General features: G+C 37.0%; 1 protein-coding gene across 1 annotated transcript in view; it reads right to left on the bottom strand.

Moving 5' to 3' along the window:
- RUNDC3B (RUN domain containing 3B) overlaps positions 1 to 15,485 on the bottom strand; it is a 50,357-nt gene that overhangs the window by 14,597 nt on the left and 20,275 nt on the right. The window contains exons 5-8 of the mRNA XM_054273730.1: positions 15,309 to 15,398; positions 12,139 to 12,219; positions 10,323 to 10,491; positions 5,496 to 5,653 (exon numbers count right to left, since the gene is read on the bottom strand). Coding sequence (XP_054129705.1) covers positions 5,496 to 5,653; positions 10,323 to 10,491; positions 12,139 to 12,219; positions 15,309 to 15,398 — 498 coding nt within the window. The remainder of the gene's footprint in view (positions 1 to 5,495; positions 5,654 to 10,322; positions 10,492 to 12,138; positions 12,220 to 15,308; positions 15,399 to 15,485) is intronic.

Below are 15,485 nucleotides of genomic sequence, written 5' to 3'. Positions count from 1 at the left end.
AGCCCTGTCCCTGAGAGCCCAGCTACAGCCTGCATCCTCTACAGCCCTGTCCCTGAGAGCCCAGCTACAGCCTGCATCCTCTACAGCCCTGACAGCCCAGCTACAGCCTGCATCCTCCACAGCCCTGACAGCCCAGCTACAGCCTGCATCCTCTACAGCCTGACAGCCCAGCTACAGCCTGCATCCTCCACAGCCCTGACAGCCCAGCTACAGCCTGCATCCTCTACAGCCTGACAGCCCAGCTACAGCCTGCATCCTCTACAGCCGGACAGCCCAGCTACAGCCTGCATCCTCCACAGCCCTGACAGCCCAGCTACAGCCTGCATCCTCCACAGCCCTGACAGCCCAGCTACAACCTGCATCCTCTACAGCCCTGTCCCTGAGAGCCCAGCTACAGCCTGCATCCTCTACAGCCCTGTGCCTTCCCCTCTGACTCTCTGAGCCCTGCCTGCTCACAGCAGCATGCTGCAGACTCCAGAGTGTTTACAAACAGCATTTTGACAAAGCGAGGACAAGCAGAGATACTATTTTAATAAGCAAGTTTTTAACCAAATGGGGCATGACCATGCACTGAAAAGAAATCATCTTTGCTAACAGAGAATATAGTGTATCTTCCTTCATGTAGTCCATAATAGACTTGGTAGGTCATGGTGTGTTTGAAACAGAGAAGCCAATTTTACCTGGAGTTAATCACATCCGAATTTACTCTCTTTACAAATACAGCTGTATTATTCAGATAGAAAATGTAGTATTGCTGGATATTAAAATATTAAGTATTATTAATATAATCAAATATTACATTATATTGACATTAAGAATGGAGGAACAGCATAGTTTGGACCTTGAAAAGGCTAATTCTGAAGAAACAGCCAGACAAATTAAACCTATCTTTAAGATATGACAACACATTAAAAAAATTCTTAATTCCACAGTCAAGCTTAATACAGTATAAGATGTGAGTGTCCCTTCAATTTAATTTGATGCTTATCTATGCCTTAACCAGTAAAAGAATTCCAAACACGGAAGACTGACTTTTCTCCCCCCTAACTTTTCTCCCCTCCACAGAATACTATAACAAGATGGGGATCTACAAAGAAACAGTAGTGGGAGATAAAAAAGAATGGTATAAAATATAGCATAGTTGTATGTACATAAAACATATGTTATTTTGAATGTACAAAACAAATTTCCCATAAATGTGATAAACTGATTAAAAAGTTACACCACTGGGGACAAAGGGGCCACAACTTCTTACACCAGGCACACCAACCTGAAAACTTAAAAAAATTCTTTCAGAGGAAACCTGTGGTGGTAAACATTATACAAATCACCGTTCTCATTTCAGCAAAAATCAAAACAGAAGAAAAAACTTCTAAAGCATTTTGAGAGCTTTTCTGCTTTGCATACAATGCTTTCCTTTTTCCTTTCACTTTGTTTAAAAAGATGTTGCATGTTGACATGATCAACTTTTATAACATCAGTGAGATCAATTTTTATAACATCAGTGAGTCAATATGCAGAAAATGAGCCCATCAGGAAATTGATGAATCTCTCTTGTAATCATACATCAATATTTAACATATATAAATATCACCTTCAGATGCAGAATCTGAACTTGAAAGTAACAAAAGCAGATTTTGTCGTAACACAGGTTGTGTGTTAGTCAAAAGAAATACTAAACATCACCCTAAGGGGGGAAAAAAGCCTGTTTAAGCTGAGCTAAAGAGTTTTAATGCAAGGATATTGTGGGCCACTGGTTCCAGATTTTGTCCAGTCATATTTTTGACTGAGCTAACTAGTCCTTCAAGGCAGTGGTCTCAAAGTGGGACGCAGAAGATAATCCTTTGGGGTACTGGAAAAAACCCTTCTTGTACTGCTAACAAATTTTTTAAAATGTAACATTTACATAACAAGGTAAATTGTTTATTTCATCTTTATCTTATACTCTTCATTTTCTATTTTTGTATGTTTAAGAATGCAAATAATATATTAGCACAACAGTATATTAATATAATTTATAAATAATTATACCTATATTGTGGTGGTTCTTAGAATTTTTTTTTACTGATGGGGTGTGCGATCAAATGTCCCTGTGCTTCAAGAGACATTCAACACTTCTTTCCAGAAACATAGAGGAGGCAGGAATGTCTGCCTCTGCACATTTCAAATACTCCATGATCCAGTTTCTTGATGCTTTGGGATCCCTATCCCATCAAATGATAATTCTGTAATTTGAATGTTACAGAATTTGAACTATTTTCTTCATCTAGGCATGCCATGGATCACAGGCTTCTCCTGGATGTTCTCCTGTGAGTTGTCATTTTCAAGAACTTCAGAGCTGTTTATTTTATGTACTTTAGGGCCTTTAGAACTGCCTCACCCTCACTGTAAAAATGCACTATTCTTAGAGAAGAGTGGAGCCAAAAGCACTGTTCTGTAGTGTTCGAGTCCTAGGGAAAAAATCACATGACAGTGATGACATCTGAAGAAAAAAATGAAGGCCCTGAGTGGCTCATCATTATTACAATTCACACAATTGAAATGACTCCTGAACACTGATGGACTGGGGGCATCAATCACCTCTCCAGGAGCCTACTGCAGTGTTTGACCTCCCTCTGGGTAAAGGGATGTTTGCCAATGTCCAGCCTGAACCTTCTTCCTGATGAGCCGTGTATTAGCCTAAATGTGCTGAACTGATAATCAGGTTGTCTATTGCAGATTCACTTTTCCACCTAGATTTGCCATCAGACACCTGCCAACAAAGTAAGAGGTCCAATCCCCAGACGGGTGGGCATATTGCTAAGGAATGCAATTAAGCTGAGAGACACAAAAAAAAAGTTACTCTTGTGAATAACTAAATGATAAATTTTCAGCTTCACCATTTTCCAAACAGTGGTATTCATGAGATCTGTAAAATGGATGAGATCTTTTAACTAAATTGGAAGCTATGTTTTTCATTGTAGTTTGAATATTCAAGTGTGTGAGACAAAGTTAAGAATACTGAAAATTGCAGAACATGAAGCATAGCAGCTGTAAAAGAAAAATTCCTTCCAAATTTTTCTGATGTCCTATCCCCATATTTATTTCATGCTTTGCAGCAAGCCCCCTTAGTGGACGTGCATATAGAAAAGCTTCTCTGTAGGAAATCTAATGTTTATCTAATGTTTAACCTGAAGGCCTTGTTGATCTGTTGATCCTGGGTTAACTGGTTTCCAAGTCAGCAACAGCAACAGCCTATACTGTCAACAAAGTCAGACCTCTATTCCTCACCTTCTTTTTTTTTTTTGGTGGAAGAAGGCAGAAATAGATACGGACTCAGATTCTGTCAAGTCCACTGACAAGACACATAAAACATTTAGCTTTTCATGCCTGCAGCCAGTAGAATAGAAGAGCATCATCAAAAAGGAAGTATAGAATGTTTATTTATAATAGTTTCAATTACACAGCAAACGATCCTAAACCAATCTCAAAGTGTTTTACAAACAGCAATGCAGTACGCCTTGGGCAGAATTACAGTCCCAGATTTGCTCTTATCTGCTGATGAAGAATTCAGATTACAACTTACATTCACTGCTTCAAAATGTCAGTGATGGTAGGGGAGCAAAACACTAAGTTTTGGTATTACTTTAACATCATTCTAAAATGGCTGGACCATAAAAAGCAATTGGCCAAAACTCATGCCTCGTTACAGACATATTACTGATAAAACACATTCTGTTGCCAGATTACCTTTGGTTGGAATAAAAGACCCAACATAAACACCAAATATTGTTAAAATAAGCTAATTATGACTGATGTTTACCATTATAAACCTGCTAGGAATATTTCTTCCCCTCCCTCACCTGTCAGGCACACTACACTCACAGCGATAAAAATGTAAAATTATACCCCAAATATCTAGAGTAGTTCAGACTCCTGACTGCAGTGTCTCACAAACAGATATACAAGAGCACTGTCAAGATACAACAGAGGTTATTCCACAATTTGAGCCTTTACACAATAAAGCCATGAAACAAAATCAAACCTGAAAGGCTGAGATCTTCAGAACAGTCTGACTGCTGACATCTCAGCTAAAATTTAACAGCAGGTATGAGCATTCAAAATTTCCAGCATCAGTGTAGGTTTAAATAAGTTTACACCTTCCCTCACATCCCCCAAATAACCAGGGATGCCAAAGCAGTATAACATGAATCATTAGGCATATCAGCAAGTTCAGAGAAGAGTTCAAGAATAGGTATGTCTCAAAACCTTACAGTCAATCAGAAGGAAAAAAAAAAACTTGGAAAAACATCTTTTTTTCTTAATCAACTCTGCATTTGGCCTAAATAAAATACCAATTCTGTATTCCTGAACACTTTAATAAAATCCATTTCAAGCACTGGCAATAAAATGATCCATTATGAGAGCGAGAGCAGCAGAAAAAAAGCCCAAAGCTTTGCTTACAAGCTTGAAATATTTTACTTCATAGTAAAGACCCCTTTGGAGGTGTCTTCATTTATTCTCTTTATCGTGGATTGTTTCAGAAGGCTGCCTTGTTACTCCAGGGCTCAGACACTAACAAATTAATCCAGATTTAAGGCAAAACAATTTGTTTTATATTTGTTATGAAGAGAACATTCAACTGCTGCAGTTGAATGGCAGTTTCATGGCAACCTATCACTGAGTTTTCCATCTGCCTGGGTCTTCAAACACAGAATTACAGAACTGCTTGGGTTGGGAGGGACCTTACAGATCATCCTGCTCCAACACCCTGCCATGGGCAGGGGCACCTTCCCCTACACCAGGCTGCTCAGAGACCCATCCAATGTGGCAATGTCTGCAAAAGGAGAGTTCCTCCCCACCCAACAGACAGGGCTGAGAGGATAAACTGTATAATAATCGTAAGATACTCCAATATTTATCATACTAGAAATCACATATGCTATAAAAATAAAAAATAAGCCTTCTACTGTTTTAGCATTTTGCCTTGCATTGAAGAAAAGGTGATAGTGAACTGCTTTGCCAATTTGAATAGTTTTAGGACTAACAGACTAACTTCTACAGTGTCTGAGCCATCACAAATAAATTAAAATCTAGCCAAAGAAAATAAATATTTTTTACCCCTCTTGCCTAACTTTTAAAAAATGATCTTCACAAGGTAGCTTGTTTCAATACTTTTAGGGGTAGCCTTAAAACTGGAAGTAATGAAATATAAAGAACATTTTATAAAAATGTGTATAAAATTTAAGCAAGTTACTGTAAGTTATTTCAGATTTTAAAAATTTAAATATTTTATCTCGGAATTATTCTGTTTTACACTACTACGGTTTCCAGGGAACCATTCCCAAAACTAAGACTTGTCAGATTAAAAAAAAAAAAAAACTAAAATACATCAATTTCTTTAAGAAGTTGACTCATTTCCACAGGATTAGAAACTCCACATATTGTATAGTTATATAACTTAAATAATTTAAGTAATGCTGCTGTAGCAATGCTTCTCTATTATGCTAACTTACAACTGGTCTTGCAGTTCCACAATGATATATTCCAGCTGCTCCTTCTCCATTTTATGGGCTAGATCCATGTCTTCAATTCTTTGCAACAGCAGTTTATTCTGTGAGACAGATTCAGACAGCTGGTTTTCTCTGAGTCGTACCAATTCTTCAAGATAACCCTGAAAATGTAAGTTATTAGAAAACTTTGAAGAACACACTATCAAAATCACTTTAGATTATACATGTTCATATTTGTTGGTTTATGATATACACAATTTTATTTTGGGTTTCTTGTAGGTTTTTTAATTATTTATTTTTAAACAGACTAGTAAATTGACTTGAGATTAGTTTGAGATTTCCTAGTAGGCAACAGGAAAATCATATACTTATTTATACTCTTGCAGAGGAGTAGAAAAATGGATGAAAAAATGAGACAGGAAAGCCACCAGCAAGAAACACTAATTCATCTTTCAAAAACAACTGTCACAAGTACAAGAAAACAAATCAGAATTCTACAACTGAATAGGTGCAGGATGTTAGATAATACACAAGGGTAAGAGTAGACTATGTCTACATGGATCTTTATAGTTAATGAAAGAGATCCACAATTACTATTAATAAAATATCCAATGTTATTTTAAAGTTTCTTTGAAATTTTGAATCACACATTAAAATGACAAAGAAGGTTCCAGCATGTCAGGTGTTAGTAACTTCTTAGAAATTGTCAATTAAAACCAGATACCGTAAGTCTACACTAAAATTGTGCACATTCCTTGAAACCTGTGGAAAAATGTGCAACTGTTTATAACGTCCCCACGTTTCAAAAAAGGTATTAAAAACAAGGTAGTTTTCAGAGACACAGAATGGATGTGTCTGTTCTCAACTCCTGAGTTAAGAAAACAGGTTCACATTAGCAGGTAAAGTTCTACTAGTATAATTCATCACCATAAAGACTGTTAAGGGTTGAAGCATCTCTGGGATGAGAAGAAACAGAAGGAGCTGGGATTGCTCAGCTCAGGGCCGAAGAGAAGAGGGAAAAGAATCATATCAATGTGCATCAGTGTTTAATGGGAGAGTGTATGCATGATGGAATCAGACTCTTCTCTATGATAGCCAGTGAAAAGAGGCAATGGGCACAATCTGAAATACATGCATAGAGGAAACTATTTAAAGAAAACTTTTCTTCCCTCATTCCTTTTTTTTCCACTAAACGAGCCTGTCCAAACAGGCTAGAGAATGTGTATCCCCAGGATACTAACAGCCTGACTGAAAAAGGCCTTCAGAAACCTGCTCTAGTCTACTTTTTTTCTGAGCAGGGGAGATGGACAAGACAATCTCCAGAGATGCCTTGTGATTACAACTATTCTGTGATCCTACTGTTAAATATAGTTCTATCCATTTGGTGTATTTATATTTGACAGGGACTTTTTAGTCTCAGTACAAGTTCCAAGGAATCTTGAGAGCTTTTCAGTATGCCTAAGTTCTGCCTCATCAAATATTACTGTTATCTTAACTCCTACAGTATATATTCCTTGGAATTCTAAGTTAGCACTTTGAAAGTACTAAATGCTGCATTACAACATAACAAATTTCCTGCCTCTCAAAAACATAAAAACTCCAAAACAAAATTTAAAAACCCCAACCATTTTACAGAAACATTTTAGACTGGAAGCACCAGTATCAGAAACATAATCCTATGTACAGTAAATACCTCTATCTATAATGACATGGAGATGCACATCCCATCAGTACAAGCGTATAAACTTCCAGTATAAAGAGTGCACAAATAATTCAGGAGTTTACTATTCAAAAGTGAACAGCTTAAACCATTCCAGAAGAGGGAAGGGATAAATTGCACATAAATAACAAATGTGTAAAGTATGACTCATTGATCTGGACAGGAGACAACTTGGAAAAGACAAAGTTGTCATATTTCCAGAGTGGCCTGGGCAGGGCAGAAAGGAAGAGACAGTTCCTAACCTTTTAAAAAGCAAGAGCTAGGCTCCATGAAATCAAGCTCTTAGGAACCAGATTTCAAAAGACAGAATAGGAGGTAGTTTTTCACACAACAGATGGTAGATTCACAGAATGCTTTGCCAAAAAGAATGTTTGGATGGTGAAATTTTACATGGAATCGAGGGGATATTTGACAAGTATTTGGCAGAGACATTTATCTGAGGTTACTACACAGACAAACTTTTTAGCTTCAGGCAGCCCCTCAGCTGACGTACATTGGTTACGAGTGCATTAGGAGAAAAGTGGGGCATAATCATGTACTTTGTGTTTATTCTTTCCTCCACATCTGCTTTGGTCAAGTACACAAGATGGGACAGTAGCATGATCAAGGAGTCTTGGTCTAAACCTGCAGAGTGTAGCAATAAAGCAATGCTAGGATTTAGCTTGCTGAAGTAACACCTGACCCCATCCCTACCACAGGCACAAAAGGAATTTATCACTGTTTGGGCAAAATGAATGACAATAGAGCAAAAGAAGGATCCATCAGACCTACTGTATCAGCTACTAAAGACATTATTTACAACTTGGTCTTTTTGTCACAAACACCCAGTTTTCCAAGACACAGAATGTCAGAAAGCCCTTTTGTTCAAATAAAAAGTCTCTGATGAACTGCTACCTACTGCACTGAGTGCAACTCAGTCGTTGGTGCAACTCATTGGCATGAAAAAAGGGAAGGGAGAGAAACACTTGGGAAAGGAGCTCTATTACACAGTCCATCTTAATGGTCATTTGTTCAAGCTGTAATAGAACAGATGCAGTACAGATGAAGTGAATCATATAAAAACTAGGCAGGCCCATCCCCAAATGAAAATTAGAGAACAGAAAATTTTCTGACTGTAGGAAAAGTAAGTTATTTTGCTGCTGCAATTGTAAGTAGGCATTCCAAAGGAGGACAACTAGGAAAGTGTCAACAGCTGTCAGAGTAGCTACCATTTTGAAAATTGTTTAAATGCACAAAAATTTCCAAAGATTTATCCTACAACTGAATTAAATTCACCTCTATATTAGTTACCTATAGAAGTTAGCAATTCATTAAGAGAATGTTACCAGAAATAACATTCCATGGAATGGGAATGGTTCTAGATCTTGGACTCATGAATAAACCAAAATCACCATTTGCCATTACAGCCATTGACAATCTTTGTGCTTATGCAGACAAAGGTTCCTAGAGATTCTGACTGTGAATGTGGGTTACATGTTTCTACACATGAATGTCACAACTTTGATGGACTATCTTTGGAAATTAACAACCTGGATATATCAAGAAAAATAAACATTCACCTATTTTGTTCTCATTAATGTTTCTCCAGACTGACAAGACTCTCCTCATGGTGGGGAAAAATGTACACTCAAACTGATCCTATGTTTTGTCTGGCAAGGATGGGAATTTCTTCTAGAGGTTCAAGAGAAAGGTTTTCATTTATGTATTTGAAGAGATTCCTTTTGAACAGCATGTTTTGCTTTTATATAAGCAGGGAAAATGCCCTCTGTTACCAGAAAAGACCCCAGGAACACAAGTTCTTTCCATACGGAAAGTGACACCATACCAGCTGAGAAGATTGGACCAGAAACCTGGATGCAACAGGGTTATATTTCAAAAACAAAGTCTAAGAGACCCAAAACACAAAAGCAATAATTGTATGCATAATTTTAAAAATATAATAAAAAGAAATATTAAATATCCACCATCCCATAGTAAATCTGACTCTTTCACCTGTTACTTAGAAAAACTCCAGCTTCTTTCAAGTGCATTAAAATAAATCAAATTTGATTCCACCTATACCATATTCAGGGAAATAATTGCACTTTCCAGCATCCTTGTGTGGTTGCAGCCCTTCATATGGTTGACTCTATTCAGAGTTTCACAAAAATCAAATTCTTATGCTAGGAAAACAGAACAATAAAAATACTAATAGAAGTAATTTTAAAAAATTTAACCAGTTGTATTTAATTTTTTCCTGTAATTTTTCCTGACTCCTCCTTTCTTTCTTTGTGTACTACTTCTTTGGTGTGTATGAAGAGCCTGCCCTCTTCTCTCCCTACTAGCTAATATGCATTGTGATTACTGTGGATGTAATAATGCTGTTATGAAAAACTGACAAGTACTTTGCTTTGAAAATGCTAAATTACTAAAAGGTTTGGACATATATTTCACTTCACCTTTAACTTAAGGTATGTTGGGTGGTAGATGGAAAACACACCTTTGGTTTCTGTAGTTACATTCAATATGCCACCTAGATTAAAATCCAACACAAACACATCCTTTCACATTTTCCTTTCCCATTCTGCTTCAATCAAGTTGTAAAACTACCTATTTTCTAAAAACACATCCCAGTATCACTGACAAGATAGTTTCACCTTTCATCTAAATAGATTACTTTGCTGATCCTTTTTGTTTAGTTCAAGACTAAGTGTTAAAGTTTAACATCACTATCATCAAAAAGACTTCAACTGTCAGTTTGCCTACAATAAAAATCTGAGACTTCTAAGGAAGAGAAAATTCATGTGAACTTTAAGCTCACAACCTAACAGTATTAGAGATACAGTGTCTGTAACTCCAAGACTGGATAAAGCCAAAGCTTTGACATTATATTGTGAAATCTGATCTCTGAATTATTGCTACTCTCTTCCCCAACTCATCAAGCCTCTTTTCCCTTAAATCAGTGAGCAAAGATGCTTGGATACTCTGAGCATCATAAAATTTAGGACCACTTACATGAAGCTAAACAGCATCTAATAATATATTTTCCTGCCTTGACTTAGATGGATATGTCACCAGTTGGCTGGTGATGAGTTTGGTTCCCTAGCCCCCACGCAAAACGAATCTTTTACCTTCTGTTCCAATGCAAGCCGGTACTTCTGTTCTACCCTTTTGCATTTGTTGTACCAACTGCTTTCATCTGTGATGAAAGGAGGACCAATGTTCTCTGGAGTACTGCCTTCACTGCCACTGCTGCCCAGCGTTCTTAGCTCTTCTTCATCACTGCTGATACTGTCAGAACTGAAGAATCATATTTATTAGCCAAGTCAAAAGCTGTGCTTATAAAAATGCAAATTCTGGTTGAAATTGAAATATTGTATTTCTTTAAAAGCTCTGCAAACAAAAAAAAAAAGAAGCATTGGGATATGATGGTTTGCTAAACACAACTTGTATTTCAAGCATTCGTTTCTATAACCACCTAAAAAAGTGGACAAAAATTTGCTTGTGATCTTTGCCAAGTCAGACAACTGTATGTGAGCTACTTTCCTTAGTACAAAGGGTAAATGCATTACAATATAGATTTTGTTTCTTAAAAAAAAAAAAGCAGAAACCCAAAAAAGTGGTTGCCATTAAAACAAGATCAATTTAAATCAGAACGTGTATCTATGTTTATAGCAAAGGTCCTGTGCCTGTTACATTCTGTGAAGTATCTCCCTACATAGTAAGTAGACTCATTGTAAAAATATCTTCATATCTTCCATAATCAATGCATGCTAGAGAATGCAGACATCTGTCTCAAAGACAAGAATTTATTTTAGTCTAGAGAAGACAGAGGGGATGTCACCAATGTGTATAAATATCTCAAAGGCAGGTGTCAAGAGGATGCTGCCAAGCTCTTTTCAGTGATCCAGTGACAGGAAGAAGAGCAATGGCAATAAACTACAACACAAGAAGTTCCACCTCAACATGAAGCAGAACTTCTTTACATGGAGGGTGGCAGAGCACTGGTGTAGGCTGCCCAGGGAAGTTGTGGAGTGTCCCTCTCTGCTCCAGGTGCCACCTGCTACAGGTGACCCTGTCTTGGCAGGGGCTTGGACCAGGTGATTTCCAAAGGTGCCTTCCAACACAAACAATTCTGTGATTCTGATTTATACCAGTACCCACTTGAAAATCTTCCCTTACAACTATATTTCCCCCTAACTAACAGACTTTGCTAGGTTTTTTTAAGTAGTGATTTCCATAACCCTGTGATACTCCCATGATACAAACTGAATCACAATTTGTCACTAACATGTAAGCTAGTAAGAACTTCAAGAGAGTAACTAGGATGTTTCCTGTTCAGTTGTACATCTTCAAGACCATTCCTAACTGCTTCTCTCCTTTTGGTAAACCTAATAACAGAAAACATTAATTTCCATGCTTTTTGGTGATGTCAAATTGCTACTTGATTTATTAGATAGTAAGAATTCTTTTTATTATTAATCATAAGGCTGATCAGAGGAGCAAAATGCAGCTAAAAAAATCAGTTTACATAGCCTGGTCACGACTTTCTGTGATGTGCTAATGGCTTATATTGTCTATGTCATATTTTATATTTATCAGGGTATATATTATTTTTATTTACAAAACATCTATTTCGTTTTATGGCTACACAGAAAAGGCCTAAGAAAAAAGACAGCTTGGTCTGGTGATCATCAAAGGAGATGCAGCACTCATTTTCCACTGAACTGTTATTCTGAATCAAGGAAACACAATTAGCATGACTCACATTTCATGAATCATGTAACAATCCCAACAGTCTGAAAGAGTGAGGTAGCAGAGTGTACAGGTTTGTACTGAGAAATAAATGTCATTTTGCATATGAAATGAAAAATAAGAGGCCTAATAAAAAGTAAAACCTTGCCAATGAAATAAAATTTTAAAAAGCAGAGTAAAGCTAAGAAGTACCTTTGGGTGAACTTCAAGTATGGCGTATAATCTATGACAGCTGGATAGCTTCCATCCAATCCCTCACCCTTCAGACAAAAACTGATAAAACAGAGCAACAACAATAAGTTTATTACAAGAAAATTAAATTACAGTGACAGTTGAATATTACCAACCTGAAACTTCATTTTTTGTAATTTTTTGGTGCTATAAACCCTAATTTTGAAACATTCACTTTTATTCTCAATAATACAGGGAGATGGCAAGAGAATAACCAGAAAACTAATTGAAGCAGCAGAAACAGAAGAATTATGGACAAGCCTGGAATTTTCCACATTTAACATAATTTAAAGGTTTTGCAGAGTGGTTATATAACCATTCTACTAAGTAAAAAGTAATTTTCTCAAAAACATTTCAGGGTCTTTCTCCCTTCAGACACTTACAGGTGCTGAGGTGCATGAAGCTGAAGAATATAAGTGAACCTAACTTTTGGAAAATGTTCTTAAATGGCTGTAGCTTTATAAAGCTTTCGTTTACACTGTATTTTTTTTACTGGAAATAAATTATTGCATTTCAACTATGTTTAATTATCACAGAAGTGACAAAACTGCTTCCACAAGGCTCATATTCCTCATTGCTCCTATCTCCGTTATTGATAAACAGATTCTAGTTAGTCACAGCTATTGCTAACTGAATTGCAAAGTGCCATTTTTGACAATGTAGTAATTTAAGTGCTGTTTAGGAAGTACATCTAAGGGTTGTTGTTTTTTCCCCCAAAATAAAAAGAAAAACAAGAAAGTGAAAAAGCAGTCCTCCAAGAGCACAATTACCTAATTTCATGTTGCTGCAAGGGGAGAAAAAAAAAATCAGATTATGTTCTCAGGCAAGCTCGCTCATCTCCAGCGCAAATTCATATTTACAGTTCCACATAGATAAGCTAGTCAACATTTATAAGAGATACTGAACTGAAAAAAAATCTCCTATATACCATGCAAAGAATGGATACAGCTTCTCAGCCATTCAAATCACAATCCTATGAAAGCTCTGCTCAGTGGTTCTAAGCAATAGGACAAGAGTCAAGGGGCAGAAACTGATGCACAGAAAATTACACCTGAATATGAGGAAGAACTTTTTTACTGTGCAGCTGACCCACACTGGAACAGATTGTCCAGAGAGGTTGTAGAGTCCCTCACTGGGGATATTCAAGAACAATCTGGACACAATCCTGTGCCATGTGCTCTAGGATAACCCTGCCTGAGCAGAGAGGTTGGATCACACTGTGGTCCCTCCCAGCCTGAACCATTCTGGGATATGTGGCACAATAAAAACACTCCTGTAGTACTAAGCTCCCATTTTGCACAGAAAATTCTCAGACTCTTAAAAGCTGCATTGACAAAATGTAAATGCCTTCAAGAGCCAATCAGCAGTCTGAATACCATTAACAGGTTCCTTTACATTAGAAATCAGAGGACAAAGAAAGAACAAGTAGTCATACAACTAAGCCCTCATACCCTAGTATGTACCACCTAGGCTTTTGAGGGACAAACACAGTCAATTGATGATTATTTATGAGAGGATTTACATAATGCAGACCTAATCTTGCAATGCTTATTCATGTATAGCTGCAGTCCTTCCAAGTACAGGGCTAATACAGAAGCAGTTTAATTTCAGATTATGTAAAGCTTAAACGAATAAAATCTGGTAAGATTTGAATTTTGCTGTACACAAGACTAGCACTCTTATCATCCTGCAGCACACTTCTGTTCTTTCAGAACATATGTTAAGGATGTAGTTAAGCCAATCTAATGACACAATGCTGGAAAAAGAAGCTATCCTGTGTTTTCAACCTCTCCCTCCCTATTTTTTCCATTTTTTTCTTAAATGCAAACACGACATTCCCCACCTTACACTGGCACTTACCTGACTCCATGATGGTTCAGCAGCCATCAAGACCTGCATTTTTAGGTTGTTTCCTTTTTTTCCCCTTTCTCCACCCAGGTGCAGCTCCATAGCCAGCGGAACTAAATGCTCTTTACCACCAGAAAGGGAAAACACTGCCCATTTCTTATTTGTTCCTTTTCTTCTCTAAGCATTATTCTCCCATAATCTCTGCCACTAATAGGAGGCTTCTGTGAACCAAAATAGCTAACAAAAAAAAGAACTACCCAGTCCTCTTACTGGGGATGTTTTTTCATTCTTCAACATTTAGCTGGCTCAAAGAAGGGTCCAACAAGCCTGGCACAAAGGTACATAAACAGCAGTAAATCTCTGAAGGGCCTTTTAGCAATGGTCAGTCACTCAATGCATCCATTCTGTTTTCTGGCAGTTTGCCTCCTATATTGGTTTGTGACAAGGTAAATACTAACAGTGAACTGACAGAAGAATGAAGAACAGTATTATCAGTCTCCTTTTCCTTGTGCTGGGTTATGAAACTCTGCCAGTGGCTCTGCTTGAGGCTAAATTGGCCCAATCAGGCATATGAACAAGGACTTGCACCAGTCAGGTTCTATCTTTTTACAGGCACTGCAATCTTTATATCTTGCTGATGGTTTTTTTTTAATATATGTACATATATAGACATGCTGTGTTGGTTTTTTTATTATCTAGGGTGTGCTTGCACCTTTGTTACCTCAAAATCACAGAATTAATTATATAGGAAAACCCACAAAAGCCTGGCTAGAAATTGCAAAGGTCAATTAATGTAAGTAGTTCAGCTGCAGGTAATTTTAACACCAATTGATATTAAATGGTCATTTGTAAGTTATATTTTTCAAATTGAGAAGTGATAAAGTTAAAGATTACCTTCTACATTTGCAGTTACAGTGCTATCCTCGAGTACCAGGACACAACCAAGTACTTAATCACACAGTTTTCCTTACAGTTTAAAAATAAAAGGTGTCATGTCTATAAGCTTCATTTAATAGGTTTGAAATATCTTCTGCAATTATACTTCTTTCCTTTTAAGATTTTGATACCTGAAAAAACTACCCCATAATCATGCAGTTACCTAAAGGCACAACTTGGTTCTTATCTAGGAGAACCATTCAAGATCTCTCCCTTGCCCTCATCTTTGCCTCAACCTAAGTTTTGCCTCTCAACCTACCACAGGAATTTAAGAATGTTTTCCACAATACATTGATTTGTAAGTACTTTCCCTGAGCATTTTTTTGTGAAGCACACAAATACAGTACCTGAAATCAATTGCATTGAGTCCCAACAGCATACCAGCAAGCATATTTGCTTCTTCACCAAGAACAATTGCTCCATCTTCATAAAACCTCCTTCAACAAAAAAGAAATTAATTCAGCTATTTTTCATATTTAGCAGAAAACTGAAGAAATCCAGTTTAAATTAAAACAATTCATGAA

Source organism: Melozone crissalis, unplaced genomic scaffold (genome assembly GCF_028551555.1).
Source record: "Melozone crissalis strain CALT ecotype California unplaced genomic scaffold, PUWL_Pcris_2 ptg000016l_1, whole genome shotgun sequence".
NCBI classification, from domain to species: domain Eukaryota; kingdom Metazoa; phylum Chordata; class Aves; order Passeriformes; family Passerellidae; genus Melozone; species Melozone crissalis.
The sequence above is the reverse complement of the archived record's forward strand: the minus strand, read 5'-3'. Positions and strand labels throughout refer to the sequence as shown.